Source organism: Protobothrops mucrosquamatus, unplaced genomic scaffold (genome assembly GCF_001527695.2).
Source record: "Protobothrops mucrosquamatus isolate PMUCROS unplaced genomic scaffold, P.Mucros_1.0 scaffold275, whole genome shotgun sequence".
Taxonomy (NCBI): Eukaryota; Metazoa; Chordata; class Lepidosauria; order Squamata; family Viperidae; genus Protobothrops; species Protobothrops mucrosquamatus.
In genome coordinates, this window is record NW_015386619.1 from 418649 (window position 1) to 444177 (window position 25529).

Consider the following 25529-nt stretch of genomic DNA (forward strand, 5'->3'; position numbering starts at 1 on the left):
GCCCCCCCAAGCCCAGAACGGCCTGCCAGAAGTGTGTAGATGCCACTTCCAGAAGTTCGTTCTGGGCCTCGGAGACCCAGGCCCAGAACAGACTTCCGGAAGTGGCGTCCACGCAGAGAGCCGGTTGTTCACATATTTGAACCCGACCACTGGCTTTCTCCAAGATTTTCTGCCAATTTTATGTAGTGATGAAATCAGAGGACCTTCTCTTTTCATTGTTTTAATTGGTTTTTAACAGTTTTAATTGTTTATTTGCAACTATTTTTTGTTTTCTGTTTTAAAGTCTGTGAGCTGCCCAGAGTCACATATGATGACTATAATGGATGACTACAATGTAATGGTGTGTGGAAAAGGCCTCGTGAGAATGGGCAAGAAACACTGCCCAGGTAATGATGAGATAAGAGACAACTAGTCTGCAGCTAGATAGTGGATAGAGCAAGAGGCTCAGAAGTGACCCTCCCGAATTTTGTAAAGAAGATAGGAGGAGAACTGTACCTTCAGACTTGTTAATGTAACTTTACAATGAAGTAGAATTAGCTGATTTGATAGTGTTTCCTGTCTGGTGTACCCACAGTAAGGCTGACATATAAAATGAATTAATTAATTAATTAATTAATTAATAATCTGTATCATACTGCTAAATGGTAGGAATCTGACACATGTAATCTGGTATTATGTAAATATGACACTAAAATAAAATGCTGGCAGTGTACCATAGCTATCTCCTTGCAATTAGGACATTGTCACTATTGATACCTAAGACCAATGAGTATTTACCACATACAGTACTGTGTTGCACCAAAGTGCTGTTACTACTAGCAAATGAAATCCCCAACAAGCAAGGCTCTAGGCTCAAATTTCCTATCTTAGCAGGATGAGAAATTTGTAACATGCCACAATATTCCTCAATATATTTTTAAGAAGGTAAGCATGACTCCATTCTGTTATTTTTATTTCACATTTAACTGTTAACATATGTATTTTATGCTTTTCCCAAGTGTCGGGCATATGTTGCATCCGTTTTTTCCTCTTTATTAGAGGTCTTTGCTTTGAGATTTTTTTTTTTTACTTTAGGCTTACCAAGTGATCTTCATAACTCTTTAAGAATTTGAATCTGGTATCTTGGACAATGAAGGAAAATTGAAAGACAGACAAGATTCACAAGAACTAGTTATTGATCTATCATGGTGGCCATATTTGCAAATCCAAACAAGATATGAAAAAGATGTTAAAACAATGGGATTTTATAAAGAACATACAGAATTTGACCAGATACTGTTAAAAACAGATAAAAAGTTGATTAAGAAACTCTATAAATATCCGTTAAGCCTAAAGATGGAGGAAGAACAAGTAAAAGAAACAATGATAATATGGGCAAAGAACTTTGGATATAATATAGAATTAGAAAACTGGCAAAAGTTATGGGAAAGAAATGTTAAATTAACTAAAGCAGTCGCATATAAAGAAAACTTATATAAAATGTTTTACAGATGGCATATGACACCAGTGAGATTAGCAAAAATGTTTAAAAATATTTCAAACAAATGTTGGAAATGCAAACAAAGACCTGGTACTTATTACCATATCTGGTGGACATGCCCTAAAGCAAAAAGATTTTGGTTAAAAATACACTTATGGTTGGAGAAAATGACTAAAAAACAAATAGACTTTAAGCCAGAATTATTTTTGTTAGGAATAATAGGAGCAAATTATGAGAAAGACTGCATATATTTAATTCTACACATACTAACTGCAGCAAGAATTTGCCCAACATTGGAAAAATGAAAATTTACCAACTGAAGAAGAATTAATTAAGAAAATTTTAGAGTGTGCAGAAATGGATAGGATGACTTTAAAGATAAAAGAGAAAGAAGACTCAGTGTATTTTAGAACGTGGGATAATTTTTATCAATGGCTAGAAAAACGAGTTAGAGAGAAAGGAATGTGATAGGTAATTTTGAATATATATTAGCAAGAAGACCATTGAGCGATTAATTAACATATTGTTTATGATAATTAACTATTACTTATTGTTTTTTTTAAACACATGAACCCAGACATTATGCTGTTTGCTAAATATTGAGAATGTTATTTGAAAAAACCCTAAGCTCAACCCCAACCCTAACCCTAACTCAAATCCCAACCCCAATCCCGACCCTACCTTATTCCTAATCCTATAAAAACTAATAAAATATATATTAAAAAAAGAATTTGAATCTAGGAACCTTGGTCTTAGTCCAAGATTTGAATTATGACATGGACAATGTTGGCGAGTGCTGGGAGTTATAGTTCAACTGGAATACTACAAGTTTTCCACATAGTGTATTAACGATACCATTATAACCAAAATAAAATAATCCAATGCTACAAGAAATAAATTTTATGTTCACTGTGCTCTGCTTTAAGGTTCTAACTTCTAGTATATTCTTGAAATATCCCTGAGCAAAGTATGTTGCTAATTGATCTTTATAATGTGGTTTCTTCTTAATTTTGTCTTAAATCTTTCCTGAAGACCAGTGATACTCTCTTCTTTGATGGTTGTTGCTGTGTCTCACAGATTTGACTTGGTATTACTATAAGTATCAAGCCATATATTTTCCTGCATAGATCTTTGATATGTCAAAATAATGAAAGCAAAAGTCATCACAAAAAGCCAAAAGAAAAGCTACATTTCCAGCAAATGTGACTGTCTTATTCGTATTTCATGAGTTGCATGGAACAAATATTTTAGACTGTATGCCTTGGTACTGCACTACAATAAGCTTTTTGGAAATTTTACTGAAATCTTCTATATATTTAGAGAAGAAGCAGGATCCCCAAAACCCAAAACTCTGTGTCAAGTTTATGAATTTCATATCACAAAACCCCATTTGGTTCTGCCATGGGGTTAATTAACTTGTAAGTTAGAAACAGAGTTTAGACCCATATTAAAAATAAGCCTAGAGACATTCAAAAATTTTGGTTCAGCAAATTTTAAGCATACTTCTGAAATATCATTTAATTACTATGCTTAATCTTCAGTCAAGTGATAAATAGATTGTTCAGTAACTGGCAGAATTAATGGTAGTATCAGTAATAATAATAATAATAATAATAATAATAATAATAATAATAATAATAATAATAATCTGAGCAAGAACTGGTGAGATGACAAAATAGACAAAATACTAGAAAATGAACAAGCTAACATGCTTTGACACTTTAGAATTCAAACAGACAAGCACTGCTGCATAACACCCCAGACTTATCAATAGTGGATAAGAAACACAAAAAAAGTCTGGATAGTTGACATGGCAGTACCTGCAGGCAGCAGAATGCAAGAGTAAGAACTGTAGAAAAATCACAAAATACAAAGACCTGCAAACAGAAGTAGAACAATTGGGCTAAAATAAAGCAAAGATAGTACCAATAGTAATAGGCTCTCCTAAAACATCTGGAGCACTATTTGAAGACCATTGGCATTGATCAAAATCATCATCAGTAAACTGCAAAAGGCAGCCTAACTCAGAACAGCTTACATCCTATGACAATATCTGTAACACCATCAGACATTCACATCTGCCTATCCCAGGTCCTTGGGAAGGATTCAATAGGCAGACAAAAATACCAAATACAGTATGAACATCTGACCAGTGGTGGGACTCAGCTGGTTTGCACCAGTTAGGCAGAACTGGTAGCTATTTTTTTGTTGCCCAGGCCCAGAATGGACTTCCAGAAGCAGCATCCACACAGAGAACTGGTTGTTCACATATTTGAATCCCACCACTGCATCTGGCTGATTAGGTGACAAACCATAATAACATCTGCCTATGGTGGATAAAAATGCCAAATCCAGTCTAATCATCTGGCTGACTGTGCGACAAAATATAGTAACATGAACTAGTCTTTTTCTTTCAAAATTGCAATGTAAAAGCTTAGAAAGTTCATCTGATTGACTGTGAAATCTAGAAATGAAACAATTTGAAAAACAACAAAAAGCCAGGCAAAGGCAATAAAACCTTTAAATTGTAAATATTAATAAAAGGGGGAAAAGACACATATTGGAAAGGTAATGTATATAAAATGTAAACTTATTCAAATTGGAAGTAAAATCTTGCTTAAAATTTTCCTAAAAATGTCCACTCACATTTGTAAATTTAAACAACCTATGTATATAAAAAAATGATACCAGTTATATTTTGTGTTTGTAACATCTACTGGGATTCATTGTTTGTGATTTGTTGAGATTCTCTCTCTGAAATAGCTTTTTGGTACTATGGCACAGGTTTTTCAAGAAGTAGGATTTAATCCTATGCATCTCCAATTAGCTCAGAAGAGACCTATCTGAGATCACAGAGATTGTGTAGACAGTTAAAATAGTTCACCTTTTAATTATGTTTTATGTTGTATGCTGCACAAATTTAAACAACAGAAATGGTCCTGAATTTCAAGTGGGCAGTTGATATATAAATCTAACAAATCATAAATATAAAATCAAAACCAATGTACTAAGGATAACTTTTCTAAGAAAAGCACACAATCGGCTTATAGCATATCAACACGTGTTTGAAAACATGGTGGTTGTATCTCCCTTCTCATCTTTGTTAATTTTAAGGTAATTTTAATATTAATATTTTGTTTTAATCTTTTATCTTGTTGCTTTTATTGAGTGTAACCAGCCTAGAGTCACCTCTAGGTAAGATAGGTTGTATATAATATAAATTTAATAAATAAATAATAAATGCTTGAATGGACAAATAAAAACCCCCGAAGAATTCTGTTGCAATTAACTCAGTTTTATACTGTCTATGCTTCAGGTGAACCAAATTCTAATTTTGAGTAATGTAAACTGTCACTCTTAAGGAACTACTAGGTGTAAAGGATTTGAAAACCTGGCATCCATCACATCCCAGACATAATCCTGGATAAGTCTTTGTCATTGCATGCAGAACATTACAAATTCTAGTTCAGTAGCATTTTTTTTTAGAAAAAGCTTTAGACAGCTAGAAACATAAATATAGACAAAAGAAAGCAAAATTTGGCATAGCATTTATCCCTTCTGCCTCTGATTATAAATCCTTCTGATTAATAAGCATCATTTTTGGAGCTATATTAAGGACCATTTAGGGTTAAAACACAAGAATAAGACTATCACTAGATAGATACTAAACGTTCACCAGCTGTGGCTTGGCAACTACCATTTTCATGCAAATTATATTCAAACTATACAGGAAAAATGTAAATTGGTTTTCACCCTGCTGCTCATTATATGTTTATATTGTGATAATTTGTGATGAAGATTTTTTTTGTTCTCATACAAATGCTTTGAAGAAATTAGTCAACGTCCTGATCTTGTGAAAAAAAATAACTTGCATACTAAGATATCTCTCTCTTAGGTGCTGCTACAACACTTACTTTCCTTCTGTTACACACCAGCCACAGTAAGGATCCCTGGCTTGGATGCACAGGTTACAGGTTGAGTAACTAGCACAGTCTTGGACAGGCAAACGAAAAACCTAGTAAAGAAACCAGTTAACATAAATAAAAAAATCACAGTAACTTTGAAAAAGAAAGCATGGAAAATTATGTTTGCACACAAATAATCTTCCAACAAGGCATTTTGTACTTTTAGCTTATCTACAATTTGTCCTGCATCTTCCTTGAATAATTTAACCAAAAAACTCAGGAACAAACATTGTTCAAGCTACTATTGTAATGCCTGAAGATCATGTATCTAAATGGAATCTTCTGAGCCATCCAATCCAATGAAAATCCAATCATGGATTGGTTTACACCCACTTACTGACACATTTGTATGATGTAAAGTTTTTTTTTCTTTTCAAACAATTTTTTTCTTTTCAAACAATTCTCACTCAATCTGATCTTCTGTGATAAACTGCTTTTGAACCTGGGGTTCCATTTAGTTTTAACAACTTCTAGCGAGCAATAAACACCCATCCCTTCCTCGTCCTTTGCCCACTGAGCTGCGATATTAGCACAGTAAGTACCACATTTCTATCCTTTATAATGCATAATTGAGAGCTTGGGGAAGGGGGAGCAAGCACTCTCTTGGAACTAGGAGTGCAGGATTATATGGCACTCCTTCACGTCAAGGCAAACGATCACTTCTTTCCGTAGAAATGTCAGTACAAGTATGTTGCAGGTAGCTTTTCACTGGGTGCTTATACAACCACAGAGCAACTGAAATTAATAGTACTTCTCCATACCCTCCCTCCAAGCCCCAAAATGTCACTCACAGTTTAAAAAACTGTCATTGTTCATGTGAAAGTTCAATGGGCTTGGGGTTCTTCCTCTTTATTTTTTACTTCCAAATTTTCATTAATCAAATTGTTTTCACTAAGTCTCTTAGAGACGTAGGATCCTTTGTCATCAGCCCTCATTAAAAAAAGTTTAGAACACACTTTGTAAATCATTTAAAAATGCAATTGTTTATGGAATTCTCATGATAATTAATGAGGGATACAGGACTTAACATTTTTGAACCTCACTTCAAATTTGGCTGGGAGGCGAGTGAAGCATTTTCCCAACACTCAGTCATGATTAGAAATGAATATTATGGTCTATATACACCCTTATTAAAGATACCACTCTGGAAGTCTAATAGGATTTATTTCAAGTCAGTGTGTTAAGAATTAGAATGTCATATTTCATAACTGTTAGTTGTATTAAGTTCCTGCAATATCTTTCTTCAAGCAATTTAATATCAAAGAGATGGCTCTTAAGCCATATGACAAAAGCACTCATTTTAAAATCCCAGCACTTTTGAAGCAAATCATTAAAGAATGTATAACTCAGTGCAACTTATACATAAATTTATTGATTAAAAAAGTTTAGTATGGATTTTTCCACTATACCTTATGCCAATCATGCCTATTTCACAAACAAGCTTCTGCTGATTATCCTTAACAGTATTTTGAATTTGGAAGGAGGAGGAGGAGGAGGCAGAAAATCTGAGCCAGCAAGTGAACAGCAATAATAATTAGTGTGAGCTGTTTCAATTTAGAAAACTACATTTGAGAGCAACCACATCTGGTTAAATAACATGATAAACAAAAACGTAAGAGATTGTGGGAATTGATGGTGTGGGTTTTCTCCAATTAGTACATGAAAATGGGAATAGGTTAAGAGAAGAATAAATTTCAAAAGAAAGTTGATTCAAGCTTCTAGCTGCTCCATGGTTTCCACAATATTAACAGAAATGATATAGCAGGAGTTTAAAAATCTACATGTATTGTCTGTTTTCCTATATAGTTGTGTCAAATATTCTGATAAATCTTAATAATAAGTTTTGTACCAAATATTGCATCATTATTGTTGCTACCTTAACTCTGCTCCAAGATGCACACCATCTTTTAATGGTACTTCCCAGCTACAGTTGGACAATAAATCACTACAATTATTGGCAACTGAGCCTTGTGGTCCAGTGGTTTTCATAATGGGTTTGAATTAAGGTCAAACCAAATGTTATGTTAGAAATAGATGCTCTGTATGTGAATTAAAGGAGAGCTATTAATGTTAGTTGTGGAAACAAAATATGGAAAAAGTTCTCTTTCTCTGAATATAATAGCCATATTCCCTCTACTGTAAATTTATTAATACATTTTCCCAAACATCTGACATTATTCAAGAATGAAGAAAACTGAACCTTCTTCTCATGCCAGTAAGGAAGTAAACATGCAGTTGCTGTGATTTTCATTTAGAATCACAGTAATTTGTTAATGGCTCATTAAGTAGTCCTGCAGATAGGCCTTATGATGCAGAAATACACATTTAACATAATTTTTATGATCTCATTATTATACCAAAGATTTTTTACCTTATCTGTAGTCATCACATATAAGTTCTCATGGAGACTATCAAGAAGAAGATCCTTTTTTATAGGCTTATTTTTTTCAATAAGAATGCTAGCGTATTCCTTTGCAGGATTTGACAAAGCTACCTGAAATGCAGATTAGGTATGTTATTTTATCTGTTTTCAGTGAAATTAGAATGGTGGTTATTCACTTAAAATGTATTTATATATACACCTTTTATTAGTTAAAATAACCTCATTAAATAATTTTAAGCAATAAGAAAATATGTTTTTATTTAAATAGTATTGGTAACTTAAAATATTTTTATTCCCAGGACAAATTGAAAGTTTGATTTGCCATTTTTGTGATGTATTATGAAGCAAGTATGGTCCAAGTTTTAAAATGGCAAGTCAATATATTATGAAACAACTTCCCAATATAATTTATGATCCATTTTACTTATAGCAGATATCTATTAAAGTGTTAGAACCAAACAAATTTATCAACATGAGAGTTTGTGGCATATAATTCTAGAACCATGATTTAGACTTATGTGCATAATCTTAAATGAACTTGACTGAAATGTTAAGCCATCATGATCTTCTCCTTTTAAAGAAAGAAAAATTAATTTATCTGCATTTAAAATTTGATTGTTGAATAAGAAATATCATAGATTTAAGGAAACCCCATGATTTATTAAACAAACCTACTGCTGAAATCTTGATCTGCAGCTAAAATTAAATCTCTTCTCTGATTCTTATATAAAGACACATCAAGATACGTTGAAAATAGAATTAAACTTTATTTAAGTCTCTCATTCAACTATAGGGATAGAAGGGAAATGAGGCTAACTGAGGTCCCAAGCATTTATTCAAACACATGCATATAATGGGACATTAATATTTGGTTAAAAACTTATTTGATAATTGGATATGGACTTTGGACTGATGCTCCTTTCCTCCCATCCTGTATTTCTTAATCATTACAATACAAACTTGTAAGCAACTGTGATAAACTGATTGTTTCCTTGCCAGGCTGAAATGGAAATCAACTTATAAATGTAAAAATGTGTCTGTGTCACTCCAGAAAACAGTTCGTTAAAATATACTGTCTGTAGATATTTTCTGCTGTTTTTGACCATCACTGAACACTATGATCAAATGCTTTCCCAATAACAGCTGTTGTAGTCTTTAAGATGCCAAAAGGCTGTTTTTGTTGCAGGAAGCACAGCTACTAAAATGGAAATAATATTTAAGCATATTTCTAATCCTGGTTAATAGGCCAAATGTAATGAACATAAATTAGTTTGCTCATATTGGCTATGCCACTGAACAGATGTCAAGAATCTAAGGGGAGAAGAGAAAATGAAAACCTGTGATTTAGATCTCATTCACTACTGCATTAGGCCCTGATTTAACCAGAGTCTATTGAATAAAGTCATGACTAATTTGGTATATGCACTTCATTAATCCATAAATGAAATGACAACATTGAATTTCTGGCTAGAATGCAGCCTTCCTGTGACCCTTTTCATCATCATCATTTTAGGCATGGTCTATCCTCTTTCGCCTGTTTCCAACCAATATGGTCCTAAGCTTTCTTTTGCCAAATGGGCCCACAATACTTGCTGATGTCACCAGTCCATCTTGTTTTAGGTCTCTTTCATGGACGCTTTTTATCAAGTGGGATCATTCTATGACTGCCTTGGTCCACCTGCCATCACTTCTTGCTATGTGACCAGCCCATTTCTTGCTATGTGACCCTTTTATGCCTTCCAAATTTTTTTTGAAAAAAGTTGTAATGCCCCCCCCTTTTTTTAATTTCAGGGATCTTTTAAGGCTCAATGTCTAATTTAAGTTTTTTTAGAAGCTTACTATACCTGTCCCAACTCTAAAAACCTTCCCAAATCTTCCTGCCAAAAGTCAAGAGATATATTTTAAAAGTTTTTTTAAAAAAAAATCTTCAAAACATAATCAAATATATTTAGCTAATAAACTAATTGATCATTGTCTTTTGGGGAAGGTTATCTTTGAAGACTGAGTTTGTAACTATATTTCAATTACAGGTAATCTTCACTTAATGACCATTTATTTAGTGACTGTTCGATATTATGATAGCACTAAACAAATGGCTAGTTATGGCTGATCCTTGAAGTTACAGTGTTCCATAGTCACATGATCAAAATTTGGTTACCTAGCAGCCCACTTGCATTTATGACTGCAGCGTGCATTTCAACTCCCCCACTCAGCCATTTTTTTTCCTTCCCTTCCTTTTAGCCACTCTGCACACTGCTGCTGCTTCCCTCCCACTACCCCCAGGTGATCTTTGCTGTCTTCTCTGTTCCAAAGATCAGCTAGGGATGCTGGGTGGTGGCAGGCATAAGAGAAATCAGCAGATGCAAGGGAGCCAAAAGGGCAGAGATGGTGGGGAGTTGGCCAGGAAATTGAAGTGAAGATATCAGCAGCATGAGAGGAGGAGCATAAAGTCCTCACTTAAGTGCTGCTGCTAGGCAATGCAATTACATTGTATGTTAGCTAACAACCAGTTTGTGACAGAAATTCTGGTACCAATTAGGATCGTTATGCACAGATTACCTATATTCTTGAATTATGAATTTATGAACTTTAAGCACAGTCATGATTGAGGGAGGAGCTCATTTTTGAGTTATATATCACTATCATCATCTTTTAAACACTGTACAGATGGTCCTCGACTTACAACCACGACTGAGCCCAAAATTTTTGTTGCTAAGCAAGACTGTTGTTAAGTGAGCTTTGCCCCATTTTACGACCTTTCTTGCCATCATTAAGTGAATCACTGCAGTTAAATTAGTAACATGGTTGTAAAGTGAATCTAGCTTCCCCATTAATCTTGCTTATCAGAGGATTGCAGGAGGGACACAGCAACCATCATAAATATGAACCAGTTGCCAAGCACATGAATTTTGATCATGTGATCATGGGGATGCTGCAACGGTCATTAAGTGTGAAAAATGGTCATTTTTATCAGAAGTTATCCTTCAAATGTTTTTAGCTTCATTTATTTTATTTAAAAATCAAACAATCGCTTGGAATAACTTTATGTCTATAGCTGATTTCTGATGGCCGTAATTTTAGTATTCTATCTCACCTAATTTTTAGCATTAAGATTCATAAGAAATTACCTTCAGAATTCTGCCATCTGATGTTCCAACAAATACTACAGTCTTCCCATTCTCCACAGCAAAGGCCACTGCTGTTAAATTTATGCCTTCCTTTTTGAACACAGGTTCTGCAGAAATTCCTTCTTTGCTTCCCAAAGGATACGGTAAATGTTCAGAGCCACATGGAAACGTTACACTTGAATTCTAAGAAAGGACACATGAATTAGGAAATCATAAATTCAAACAAATATTAACCCTGAAACTAGGATTGATCTGAAAATTTAAGTGTTTCAGAAAAATAGAAAAGTTGCGCATTATGACATCTAAGTAAGTTGTGAATGGATCAATGGATTACAAAACTGCATATGTTCAACAATGTTAGTATGTCACCTAGAAAAAATTGTTCCGCACGTGCAGGACCTGTAATGTTTCCTCAGATGCTCTAATGTTGCTGATACACTGCCATTAATATAATCAATCTTTTTTCTCCTATTAAAAAAAACTATTTACAGAAGCAACTACTGTTCCTTGATACAGAAACCATGAAGGCATAATCCAGCCAACAGGAAGCACTTTTAAACTGGAATTATTTTAATGAAAGATATTCATAGACTTGCTTAGATTTGACTGAATTGTACCTGTTTGAAACCCTTAAATGGACAGCATAAAAACGTAAATGAAATGCTGTTTGAAATAGTTGTGTTTCATATGAAATAGTGATCCAATACTGCCTGAGAGAAAAGAAGATGTTATAAATATTATGTAGAAATATCTCTGAATGGTAAAAACCAAAATAATACATTTGGGCTTACTAATGATGTTTGAGTCTTGGAGTTTTATGTTATGAAGGGGAAACATTAGATAAACGCTCATTTCCACAGCAACTTCATTATTTCAACTCACCTGGTGCGATGAACTTTTGCATGGAGCATTTTCTGTTCGGAATGGTTTGTAAAATACATTGCGTGCATCCTTTGTATAACATTTCTCCCTGTTTTCTTCCATTTTTTTGTTGATATTGCTCAAGTTATAAACACACATGGCAGACACCAAGGAGTCCCTTTCCATTCTTCTGAAAAGGCCAATGAGCAGTTTGTCCTGTGGTGAGGCCTCAAAAGCTTGCTCTGATGATGCTAGATTATGTGTTGGGTGTTTCCCATGGACAGAAGCATAGATTGCATTGCTTTGATTAAAAGGGCCGGTGTCATCTTTACATTCCAAGTCCATTTCAAAATAGGAATGATAATGTTCATCTTCTTTGCAGAGGCGCCCAATAAGTGTCCTGTTTATAGTGGCCTGCCTCTCATTCTGATTGAAAATAAAATAAACAAATTTATTGTCTTCAAAGATGTAGAGGAACTGCTGTGAGCTTGAGTAAGGATATGCTGATTTAATAGCAGCAGGATCAGCATACAATTCAAAAATCTCTCTCCCATCTCCATTGAAAAGCTGTCGAGTGCTGATTATGACCCCGTTGTCATTTGCCCCATTGCCCTTCCCCACAAACATCATTCGGCCTTTTTTCAAAGAGGTGATCAGCCCAACCGTAGCTACATTCTCATCATTGCTTGCAACAAACGATTTCTCTCCGCTGCCAGTCTCATAGTAAGTCCTGTTGGATATATTTTCAAGCTCTCTTATGGAGCATATGCCCCTAAATAGACTCCCACAGACTACTATTCTTTTCTCCTGAATGTCCACCAGCAGTAATTTGTTGTAATTGTCCGTCATTTGTTTGTCAGAGCACTGGCTTTCTTCAATGGGAGGTGTGCATTTTTTGTTATCCAAATGTGGCCCGGTGATTACTTCATCTATTGAGGGTTTCAAGTCTTTTGTGAGTTGATGCAGGGCATTGACTGCTCCTAAGTAGACTGTCCCTGTATTGTGGTTCACTGTTAGGTGACTAAGTTCCGTCTTACTCTGGTACATATCCCATTTCTTTGACCTTAATGCACGAGAAACGCAAGAGTAGCTCAGAATGCTCAATATCCATATCCATATAGCCATTTCTCTGTGGTACCTGATGAGTAAAAATTAAAAAAAGTTTATATTAAGAATTCCTAAAATAAAACAAAACAAAACTTGAAAAAGGAACAATTTGTAAATCTCAAAAATACCAAAAATTTAAATTGTAAGGCAGCGGTCCCCAACCTTTCCAGCTCTGCGGATTGGTGGAGGGAGCAGCCATGGGGGGGGGAGGGAAGAGCATGTGGTTTTGCACCTGGATGCAGACTGGAAGCTGGCATACTCATCAAAACCTTAATTAAGTCTACGAGTGGCTATTTCATAACACGGTCACTAGATTTGCCACTTTTAAACCATTTAGTCTTTTGCTTTTAGTTTATCTTAACCAGCAGGGCAAAGATCAAATTACTGTTGTACTGTATGAAAGCAGTATATAATCAAATAAATCTGAGGCACGAGCAAGATATTGTTTTCTCACCCCAGAGATTTTTAAAATTACTTTCCAGTAACAGGCAGCCCATTTTGATTAATTGATAACTTTATAATATCCTTGTCTAATACAAACCTGGTAGAGATTTACAACTTTAAAAACAATGAAAACATACCCAGGATAGAAAACTGAATAAAATAACTCAGAAAAAAGACTGGGAGATAGAAAATGATACAGTCTATTTATACAGTTATAGTTCATAATGTCAAACTCATAGTCTAAAGCAGGGTTTTCAAACTGCTGGCCCGCGGGCCAGATGCATCATAGCAAAACCGCGCCCACCCCATTGCTGACAATGGGAAAAAAGCCGCGATACGTCATGACACATCACGTGAAATTGCGAGTTTGACACCCCTGGTCTAAAGTCATACTAATACAGAACACAATATGCTTTTGTTAATGGGAAAAAACCCTCTGAGGAAATCTCACAAAATTACTTTTAAGTGAAGTCTGAAATTTGCAAACAAAAATAATTTTTTGCCCACATTCTGTTCACACGTTTATAATACATACTTTGAAAACAAAACAAAATCTTAGACTGATTTAACGTGAAAGACTCTGAATATTAAAAAGGTAGGGTTGTCACAGAAAATTTCTCCCAGGTTCCCGTCTTTTGTAATATATAGCAAAGTTAAGTCTGTGACATAATTCATCCCTGTTGGTATTTTCCCATTACTGACAAAAGGAAAAAAAAAACACAGAAGGGAAACTTAGCAGAATGTTACAGTGAAGAAAACATGGACACAGAACTTCCATCAATGGCAATCATTCTTTGTTTTTAGCAAGTGAAGTTCTGCCATTTGCATTCTGCATTTCATCATTGCTAATTTGCTTCCTGGTTCCATAAAAGAAAAACAAGCAACTCCTTGCATCTCTCATAGGAGGCCCAACTGATTATCTGCAAAACCACTGAAAGAAAAGGAAGTGGGAAACACTGCCTATTAAGAGAAAATAAAACGATGAATTCTGGAATAATTGGCATTCAGTTAATCTGGTGACTAATCATGGAAGCCACTGGAGAAAACCATATCTTCTCACATTTTAATTAAAACAGAACTTATTTTTTTTCCTAAACTATTAAAGTGCATCCATTAACACTATTCCTTTTTAAAGGTGGTTTGAGAAATTCTGTCATAAAAGGTTAATGCTTTCATAACTATTTAATTAATTCCTAAAAGAAATAAAATGAAGGTGGCATGCAGTTTTTCATTTTTCAACCCTTTCTTCTATGCTAAGAGTTAGGGCAAAACCAGATAGAAGATACATATTTAAGCATGAATCTTCCCTGATCATCCAAGTCAATTAAAGAAAGTGAGAAGAACTGTGATTTTTTTTTGGCCTGTTCTGTATTATATATTCCTCCCACAATTTCTGTCCCCAGATGATTTACTAACATGAGTGTCCCATGTGAAAAAGTAATACAGAAAAAATGACCATAGGACAAATATGCACTGTACAACCTTGATTTTCTTTTGCTTCAATTTCTGAGATTTACATGTGCATAGTTATAATGTTATTTGTTTCTAGTTTGGCATTTAAATTGTAGACATAGAAAAGAATAATATTGTTGAAATCAAAGGACCCCTTTAACTAGAAAATGAATTTATGCAATCCAGTACTTCTCTATAGCCCAGTTTATTTTGATTTCTATTGTTTCTGCTCAACCCATCATCTTCTGAGTTATTTAAATGTACATGCTATATATAAATTTCGCATATTCTAACAGTGAATCATGAATGTAAAACACACATTGAAAATAGTATGCCTGGAAGTCAGACAATATTTGTGTTTTTGCATTCATGTTCGGGTTTCCAACAAATCCAGGAAATTTATTAAGTGAGCTTCTGGTTGTCTACTAAACTTGACAAAATAACTGGTTTGGGGCTTTAGAGTCATACTCTTTGTTTATAGACATTAATTTTTAATTGATAATGAGTTTAATTAAATGAAACATCTTAAAGCCATATTTTTGATTTGGGAAGGTAGTAGTGAAATATTGCACATTTCAGCCCTGTTATAAGCTTTGGTTAAAATGAATTTAATTATTTTTTTCATATTATCAACCCTGGTCTTCTTGTAGATCTCTTCACCTTTCACTGGTTATTCTATGTTTTGGAAGCCTGCTTATATTGTTCCAATGTCTTCTTAGGTCAGTAATTACTTGAAGCCCAGCTATTTTTAACTGAGCTCTAATTAACAATCAATAAACTTGATTAGTGTACACACTAGCAACAGCCTACAGTAAAGAACATGCAGAAGCAACCAAAACTCCATCTGCTATTAGAGAACACTAATTTAATAGACATGCAAGACTGGCACATGGCACATAGCCAGCTGTGCCATAATAAAAACAGAAGAAAGAAAATGTTGAGGATTGGTTATAGTTAGTAGGAAGAAGAGTCATAGACTCAGTGAGAAACCATAGAAAATGGAAAGTTGTTTAAGTTTATTAAATGTGTATAATCACTGACTATTATATCTATTAACATTACAAAAAGTAACAGCCTTAAAAAATAAAAATACACCTTAATTCAATACTGGCTGCACATGATTTAGTAAATTTTAGTTGATTTTTTTTTCTGGAAATAGAGTTATACTCTGTTATGATTTTATTAAAATCAGATAAAAGAAAGCAACTTTTTATTGCATCTGAACTTAGCAGAGAATTGTCTAACTTTTTCAATTTATTTCTCTGAGATTTGATAAGTATTATGAGTAATATAAAAGATAATATGGTAAATCTTCAATCTAAGAATAACCACAAAGGCAGACGCTTTGTTTAGAGATTTGCTGATATTTACCCTCAATTATACTGTAACCTTGGTCATAACCTGTAATCTTAAAGTTGTAAATGCTTGGTTAGCTTTACAACTGGTTATACTGATGTGTGTCTTTTCAAGCTGCATGTTGTGAAACAATGTGCAGAGTTCTGGAAAATATAGGGAAATCTCTCAAGTAGGAGTGATATCTACTAAGTTCAGAGATTTATTGGATCTACATTGAATCAAGGATTTAAACTTTGCTGATAATAAATATTGCTTGGAATATACAAATACGCTTTTCATTACATGTGGGAAGATTTATTTTTTAATTTATTTAATTTACTAGACCAGGGATAGGCAACCTTGGCTCTTTTATGACTTGTGGACTTCATGCTGACTCAGGAATTCTGGGAGTTGAAGTCCACAAGTCATAAAAGAGCCAAGGTTGCCTACCCCTGTACTAGACTCTCTAACAAGAGAGTCAGTTTGGTGTGGTGGTTAAGAAATCAGGCTAGAAATTGGGAGACCATGAATTTTAGTCCCGCCTTAGACACAAAGTCAGCTGGATGACCTTGGTTCAGTCAGTTTCTCTCAGCCCTAGGAAGGAGGCAAATACAAACCACGATATCTTGCCAACAAAACTGAAGAGATGTTTCCAGACAGTTTCCAAGAATAATGCACACACACATATACAGTTCAACAACTTCATAAACCATCTAGATCAGAGGTCCCCAACCTTTTGGGCACCAGGGACCGGTGCCGTGGAGAAAGGTTTTTCAACGCACCAGAGAAGGTGTGGTTTTGCGTACTGCCTCCATCCTGCAGATGGGGCTTTGCTTGTCTGTGTGGCCCGGTTGCTGGCATGCTGCGGACCGGTGCCAGTTCATGGACCAGGAGTTGGGGCCCCCTGATCTAGGTGAGGGAATAGTAGGGAAACTCATAAAATTTGTAGATGACACTTAGCCGGCAGGAATACTTAACACTCCCGAAGACAAGCTCAAAATCTAAAAAGATCTTGACAGACCTGAGCACAGGGCCCTGTTTAATAAAATGAAATTCAACGTAGATAAAAGTAAGGTTTTTACACTTAGGCAAGAAAAAACAACTGTATAATGCCAATAACTGTGAGCGACGTCTTAGCGCATAATCATTTAAATATGAGCTAACAATGTGCGGAGGCAGACAAAAAAGCCAATGCAATCCTACGATGTATTAATAGAGGGATCAAATCAATATCATGTGAAGGTCTAGTACTGATTTATAAAGCCTTATTAAGACACACATGGAATACTGTATCCTGCTCTGGTCACAACAATATAAAAAAATATGTAGAGACGCTGGAAAAAGTGCAGAAAAGAGCGACAAAAATGATTAGGGGGCTGGAAGTTAAAACATACAAGAAACGGTTACAGGAATTGAGTATGTCTAGTCCAGTGGTGGCGAATCTATGGCATGCATGCCAGAGGTAGCACTCAGAGCTCTCTCTGTGGGCACGCACGCCGTTGCCTCACCAGAGTTCGCCAGAATAGCGAGCACATGGCGTTGGAAAGTGACAGGGCAGGAAGTGAGCGAGCAAGCAGCATTGGCACCCCAGGGATGCCCCAGAGATGGCAAGGGACTGGCCCCTGCTGCCTTGGCCCCGGCCATGCTCACCCAGTCTGCCGTGACCACTGCAGCCATGCCCACCCAGTGGGCCATGCCCCCCCGCCCCACCTGAGGACCACAATGCTGATGCAGTCCTGGCACTTTGTGATAAATAAGTGGGTTTGGGGTTACAGTTTGGGCACTTGGTCTCTAAAAGGTTCACTATCACTGGTCTAGTCTAATGAAAAGAAGGACATGGGGAGATATGATAGCAGTGTTCCAATATTTGAGGAACTCCTACAAAGATGAGGGGGGTCATGCTCTTTTCCAAAGCACCAAAAAGCAAGACAAGAAACAATGAATAGAAACTATCCAAGGAGAGAAGCAACCTAGAACTAAGGAGAAATTTCCTAATGGTGAGAGCAATCAACCAATGGAATAGCTTGCCTTCAAAAGTTATGGGTGCTTCATCACCGGAGGCTTTCAAAAAGAGACTAGACAACCATTTGTCTGAAAAGGTATAAAGTCTCCTGATTGAGCAGCGGGTTAGACTAGAAGACCTCCAAAATCCCCCAAAACAAGACCATCTATCTGAAGAAAATATTCCGGTCCCCTCTCATCAAAAACACAAATAAAGAAATTGAGGCTGAATAAAAATTCCAATAATCATGAATATGATGTACCATCTTGATCTCAAGAGAACGTTGCTCCAGAAGTCAGGCAACATGAAAGAGAAAGACACCTTCTTGGAGTTATCAAATAATTCAGTTTTAGTAAGGGTACCTAGAACATGCGATACAGTGAAATTAGTGGGAAGGGAAATAAGAAAATAAGTTCAGCAAGAATCAAAAGTGCCCCACAACAGAGGTCAGTACTTATTAAAATTGCCTTACAGTGTCCTCTGAGGTTATGCAAAATTTTACTTTATTATTCCTGTTGAATTTGATTTAGTAAGCATTAAATCAATGATGGTGAACCTATCACATTCATGGCCTCTGCTGACTCCAAAAATCATGCAAGAACAGGGCATATCTTTCTCACTGTTTTTGGAAGCTGCAGAAGCTGCACTTGTCAACAGAAAGCGAACACTGCCTAAAATTAAGCGGTGCATGGGAGCAATCACCTCTACTTCAGGCCCACCCTTGGTACTGCCACCAAGAGGCCTAGAAGGGGACAGATAGAGAATTGTTTCTATTTTGTTCAGGGGGTGTGTGACATGCCAGCAGAGTCATAGTAGGCATTCTCAAAAATTTCCACTTGCCAAGCCTAAAAGGTTTGTCATCTCTGCATTAAATAGTAGTTCGCTTGTGTTTTATAATCCTTGCTTACATTTTACTTTGTTGCTAATACGTTACTTTCAAGATTAATTTATGTTTCTCCAATCTCTGGTAAACATGTATACACACATATACACATGCTACACTTAGCTGTATCCCTTGCCTATCTGCTGCAAATTTTAAATACATCTTTATGGTTTATTTCATTTATAACCTATCTGTGACTTTTCTGGTTCAGTTATTTTGCTCACTGGAGTGATCTTTCTCTTGAGGTGCAAAAAATCTGATACTTAAATTTTTCATGCACCTCAAGAGGAAGATAATTCATCAGCCCTAAAACAATTCACAAAGTCTTTCTTTTGGCCCCAGCAATTCTCATTTGGGGTGAAAAAAGTTTATTGCAGCTGCTGCCTTTAGTGCAGGAAGTAATTCAGAAAGCTTTTCAGTTTTCTGCTTCATGGATTCATGTAAATATTGCCCAGATGAAGCATTGCCCCCTCTTTTACATAGAAGAACCCTATTTGCTTAGATGAGTTTTGAACTCTCAAACATGATAATACAGTTACTATCTACAAATTAATCCTGCCTATTCAATAGATTCTAATAAATAAAATGATTTCAAAATTTCTGACAAAGAAACATTACAGTAATATGTACTGTATTATGAACATAGCCTGCTTACTCCAGTTATGATTAATATGCAACATGTACAGTTATATCCTTCATTTTCTATTTTTTCTCATTTTAAAATGGCTTGTGTGGATAAAGACTGCAAGTTTGCCAAAACCACCTTAGGAGCTTCACATTAAAATTAAGATCTGAACATGGTTTCTCATTTCCAAGCTCATGGTTTCTCATTTCCAGGCTCAGCTAGGTATGGCACTGTTCTGATTATTTAGTTACTCCTGCATCTGAGCCCCTGTGAAGAAGTACATCACAGAATATAATAAAGCATGCTCCCTGTTCAAGAGATGAGATTCTCAAGATGGCAACTTGTATTGCTCAAGATGAAATGCTAGAAATGGATCCATGAGATTTGTCAAAACACATATATTAAGTTCCTCTGAGAGTGAGATGGATGGTACCTAAATTTGACATATAAATAAATACATACATAAATAAATTAAGACTGATGGAATTAAAATTTCTTTATTCTCTGCTGGACATCCTGAACCCAATCTTTCTTTTCTAGCCATGTTTAAATCTCCACAGCAGTGCCAGTTCAGGACGGTTCTCAGAAATCTCACAGAACTGTGAGGTATAAAGGGTCTTTGACACAGAACCTTATTAGTTATGCAGTTCTTTTCAGTTTCAATCTCAAGCTGTGTGCATTCTTTTTTCATCCTCCAAAAACCGTCAAGGCCCCTCATTTGCCCTGTACATCTGTTGAGATTAATTGAATTGCAAAGCATTCTGTCTTGAGAAACCTGTTCTCTTCATCTACCCATTCCCATTCTCTCCAGGAGCTGGGGTTACTTATTTACAATTCTGTTTAAGTCAAATCCTTCTCATGGAAAGCAAATTTGTCAAATTACTACCAATAAATATGCACTATAAAGAGCAATATTGAGTAAAGGTATAGAGTAAAATATTTTCAAGAAGCAGAAAATACTCTGGAAAAAAATGTCAGAGTAAGATACAAAAGCACAGCACACCGCAGGTGTCTCTTCTACAACACAAGAAAAAAAATGATTGTTATTAAGAAAGGTAAAATACAATTTGCATGCAAACTATTTTTGATGGCTCCATCGTATTTCAGGCACATTATAAGAAGGTTCATTTTCAACATTAGGAATAAAAGCCTGAATGTTAAGTATACCAGTTTCATTGACAATAAATTTTAACTTTTAGAATGTCTTCTAATATGAGACTTTTTTTCCAAAGACAAAATAGTAGCCACCAATGTTAAGATCCAAGATCATAATTAGATGTTTTCATTAACAAACTCAATAGCCAGATAGTGTTTTATAGAATTCTCTTCTCCTATGAGCTCAAACAAAAGAAAGGAAAAAAACCCAATGATTTCAGAATATTACGAGGGTCCAGATATTTGGAAAGTGCAGATATCAGAGAGAAAAATATGATTTTGGTATCTGGATTATTATTATTTATTAATGGAATGCAAATGAATTCCTCCCTACACTTAACTACCATGTCACATGAATTAAACTGTCTGTTGCATTATACTTATGAAAAGCCACTCCTCCAAATGCTTTAAACTTTTCAAGTACACTCAATAATAGGTATTCCTTTATTGTTTTCTTGTCTTTTAAAAACCTGCCAAACAATAAAGCAGTTCATCTCATGCTTCAACCTTTCCTGACATTCCTGTTGAGAGAAATAATGTAATACATATGTAAACAGCCAAGGAGAATCCTATTCAATTTGTTTACTGCTTTTTTAAAAATCTGCTTGATGCATTTCTATTATCTATTATAGGAAGCCTCTTTGTGCAAAAGAAACACCAAACTAGTTTTTACGATTTCTCTTTTAAATCTTATGAGAGTAACTTAGAATTCAACTATCTAGTAGGGAATTAACAGCAATTTGTCTGGAATGGTAAATCATTTCAATGGCAAATCAGACAACTTCTATTTGATCATAGAACCTTTGTGGAAGCAACGATAAAATCTTCGCTAAAATAATTTGTAATGCCCATAATAGGATAAATGTGATCAAAAACAATTTTAAGCCAAAGCTGTAGCTCTTAGTTAAATGTGAACAGTATCTTCTGTCTCCAAACTCTAATGCAAACCACTTGCTAGAAATCAAACCTAATTAATTTTTTGACTAAAAATGTTTTGTACACTAAATGGGATAAATGTATTCCATGGCTTAGATTTAAAAGCATATCTTAAAGATCAAATGTGTAGCAGGAAAAGCCTGATTTAGAATGGCTCAACCAATGTCATCTTATCGTTGGCCCATAACTTTATTCTTTCAGAGAAGTATCAGAGATGAGTGGGTTGAGTGCACATCTAGTCACTGTTCAACATTCAACATTCAAATTATAGAAGATATGTATATGTATTTTTAATTGCTTTTCAATCGGTTCGCACCATTTAAGCAGAACTGGTAGCTAATGTTTTGTTGCCCAAGCCCATAATGGACTTCCGGAAGCGGCATCCACCCAGAGAACCGGTTGTTCACATATTTGAATCCCACCACTGCTCTTATCCCTCGTTACAGGGCCCCTTCATGTTCAAAGTTCTCTATTCTTTTAACCATATTCAAACAAGTGTTTACTCATTTTTTTTTTTTATTTATTTGATTTGTATCCCGCCCTTCTCCTTACCGGACTCAGGGCGGCTGACAGCCTTATAAAACCAATATTACAATAAATACCAATTTAAAACCAGATTAAAAGGAAATATTTGCTTACCGGATTATTAATTTTAAAGGGAATTTTTGGGGTGATTTTAAGGGATCCGGTTAGGGCGAACAACCTTTTCGGTTGTCTTTAGGGCGCGGCGGAAGGAGGGGAGATCCGGGATTACCCGGATCTCTGGGGGTAGTTCGTTCCAGAGGGTGGGGGCTCCCACCGAGAAGGCCCTCCCCCTGGGGGTCGCCAGCCGGCCCTGTCTGGCTGACGGCACCCTGAGGAGACCCACTCTGTGGGAGCGTACCGGCCGATGGGAGGTAATCTGCGGCAGAAGGCGGTCTCGGAGATATCCAGGTCCGATGCCATGGAGCGCTTTGAAGATGATGACCAACACCTTTTAGCGCACCCGGAAGGCCACCGGCAACCAGTGCAGCTCGCGCAGCAGCGGTGTTACATGGGAGCGACGAGTCCCTCCCAACACCGCCCGCGCGGCCGCATTCTGGACCAGTTGAAGCCTCCGGGTGCTCCTCAAGGGGAGCCCCATGTAGAGAGCATTACAGTAGTCCAGACGGGAGGTGACGAGGGCATGAGTGACTGTGCGCAGGGCGTCCCGGTCCAGAAAAGGTCGCAACTGGTGTATCAGGCATACCTGATAAAACGCCCCCCTGGTCACGGCCGACAACTGGTCTTCCAGCGTCAGCCGCGAATCCAGGAGGACCCCCAGATTGCGTACCCTCTCCGAGGGGGCCAAATCTCTTGATTCTGTCTCTAGCCTTCTTCTCTTGCCGAATAGCTTTCCAGATTGATATATTTCGTTTACCCGGTAGTTTCTGTATTTTTGCAAGTATTGTTGGGAATACAGAAGATAGAATAAGTAAGATATATACTTTCTGTTTCCCAAACTCTAATAATTTTCCTGGGAATTCTATAGTCCACTCCATTTTTATTGTTATATTAAAATCTTGTAGATTTTTTCCTGTTTGTATTGGATTATACTTCTTTTCATTTGTAGCTTCATCAATATGATCATGTTCTTCCAATTTGTGTTCTGTTATCTAATTTGTTTGTTCATTCACCATCATTTTCTGGGTGTTTTTGATTGTAGATTTAGATTGGAGATGTGCTTATTTATGTTGTTAAAGTTGTTCTGGATTTCCTTGTGGTTTATATCTATTGTCTTTTTTATCTGTCATTGTGTACATTTCCTCTTAGAAAGTATTTGTCTTGCCTTGAAATATTACTTCTGAAAGTGTTTGATGTTGCAGGCTAAGTCCTTCAGGAATGAATATTGAGTATGGTGTCCTGTCATTTGTTGATAAGTGTATGGTATCTGTGCTGTCTCCTCCCTTCAAATAGTCTTTCATCAATATTTTAATTCAGGGGTTAATTATCAATCAGTCAAAATTGCAATTCAATATGTTAAGCCACCTTGAGTCCTTCCTGTAGATTCTCCTCTAAAAGATTAGCCAAGAGTCAAAGTCTTTCTTTTTCTCTAAACAATTCTTAGATTTAGTCAACAGTTCAGATATTTTTCTTTCAAACACTTTTTAATCTTATGGCTGGGCCAGCTCTTACTTTGTTCCCAGCTGTCGTCAAGGTCACTTAAAATGTAAAGGAACATTTTGTTTCCTAGGTGTCCTGCCAGTTTCTGAGTCATTATTGTTACTGTTCTGTGTTCTGATTCTCCACTAGGAGTCAGTAGTTATTCATTTTCCATTTTTTCAGACAAAAAATTATTATTGTTATATATATATATTATAATTTTATTAAAACCTTTTTAGGTGTAGTCTCAGCAGTTTTTTTTAGTTTCTAGACTTGTCCAGGCTGTAGTATTTTAAATTTAATTTCAGTCTATTTCTTTCTCCCTTAGTATTAATTCACCGCTTCCTTCTATAAGGGAATGGAGATATAGTCCCCTCCCATTACTTTTGGAGGTTTTCTTGCTTTGGGGGTCTTTCCCAAGGATTCAGTTAGTAGAGAGAAAAGAGAAGATCAATACTCTCACCAGTTCCAAGCATGCTGTTCACCATTGTTCTTGTTTGTGCTCTTGGACTTTGGCTGCAGGTAATTTGGGCTGGACCCTGATGCAATGCCAGCCTGTCTCCTATTTGGTCATGATCAACGGAGCGCCCCTCCTTCATGGTCACCTCTTTGGGGTGACTTCAGTCCCATTTAGGGTCTCCCTGGCAAGACAAAATTGGCCACGGGGAGTGGAGCTTTGCTATCCCGTGGCCGTGCGCTATGGCGCAAAACGGAAGTCTGGATTATAATTTCTTTTTGCATGAAGACTGATGCAAAGAATGAGTTAAGCAGCTCTACTTTCTCTCTATTGCTCGTTATTTTCTTACCACCTTCTCTCTGATTGTTTCATTGACTTTTTCCTTGTTATTTATATGTTGAAAGAAATTTTTTTATTATCTTTGACTTCTGTTGCTAATCTTTGCTCATTTGGAGCCCTTGCTTTCCTGATTTCATCTCTGTAGATTCGGGCTATCTGCTGATATTCTGCCTTAGTTATGTATCCTTCTTTCCATTTTTTGTACTTATCCTTTTGTCTTTTAGTTTATCAGAAAGATCATTGTGCAGCCATGCTGGTTTCTTCTTGGATTTCTTGTTTTTCTTTTTTAGTGGTATTGTGTTGGACTGGGCTTTTATGATCATACTTTCCAGAGTTTCCTATGTTTCTTTTTATTATTATTATTATTTATTAAATTTATATCCCGCCCTTCTCCTTGCGGACTCAGGGCGGCTGACAATCAATTAAAAATACATAAATAACAATTACAGAGTTAAAATTAATTAAGAAGAAATATTTAAATATAATCTAATTAAAATATGATTAAAACCCCTCTAAAAATTGCCCTAGGCCAGTCCTGCTTGTTGGAATAGCCATGTCTTAAGGGCGCGGCGGAAGGAAGGGAGATCAGGGATCACCCTGATCTCTGGGGGCAGCTCATTCCAGAGGGTGGGAGCTCCCACAGAGAAGGCCCTCCCTCTTGGGGTCGCCAGCCGGCACTGTCTGGCCGATGGCACCCTGAGGAGACCCACCCTGTGGGAGCGTACAGGCCGATGGGAGGTAATCTGTGGCAGAAGGCGGTCTCGAAGGTATCCCGGTCCGCTGCCATGGAGCGCCTTAAAGATGATAGTCAGCACCTTGAAGCGCACCCGGAAGGCCACCGGCAGCCAATGCAGCT

At 36.3% G+C, this 25529-nt stretch overlaps 1 protein-coding gene across 1 annotated transcript in view; it reads right to left on the reverse strand.

The window, feature by feature from the left end:
• The window catches only part of PLXNB2 (plexin B2), a 140148-nt gene that overhangs the window by 90042 nt on the left and 24577 nt on the right, over positions 1-25529 (reverse strand). The window contains exons 2-5 of the mRNA XM_015814680.1: positions 11839-12955; positions 10957-11139; positions 7817-7939; positions 5395-5495 (exon numbers count right to left, since the gene is read on the reverse strand). Of these exons, the coding sequence (XP_015670166.1) occupies positions 5395-5495; positions 7817-7939; positions 10957-11139; positions 11839-12942 (1511 nt within the window). The 5' untranslated portion in view covers positions 12943-12955. The remainder of the gene's footprint in view (positions 1-5394; positions 5496-7816; positions 7940-10956; positions 11140-11838; positions 12956-25529) is intronic.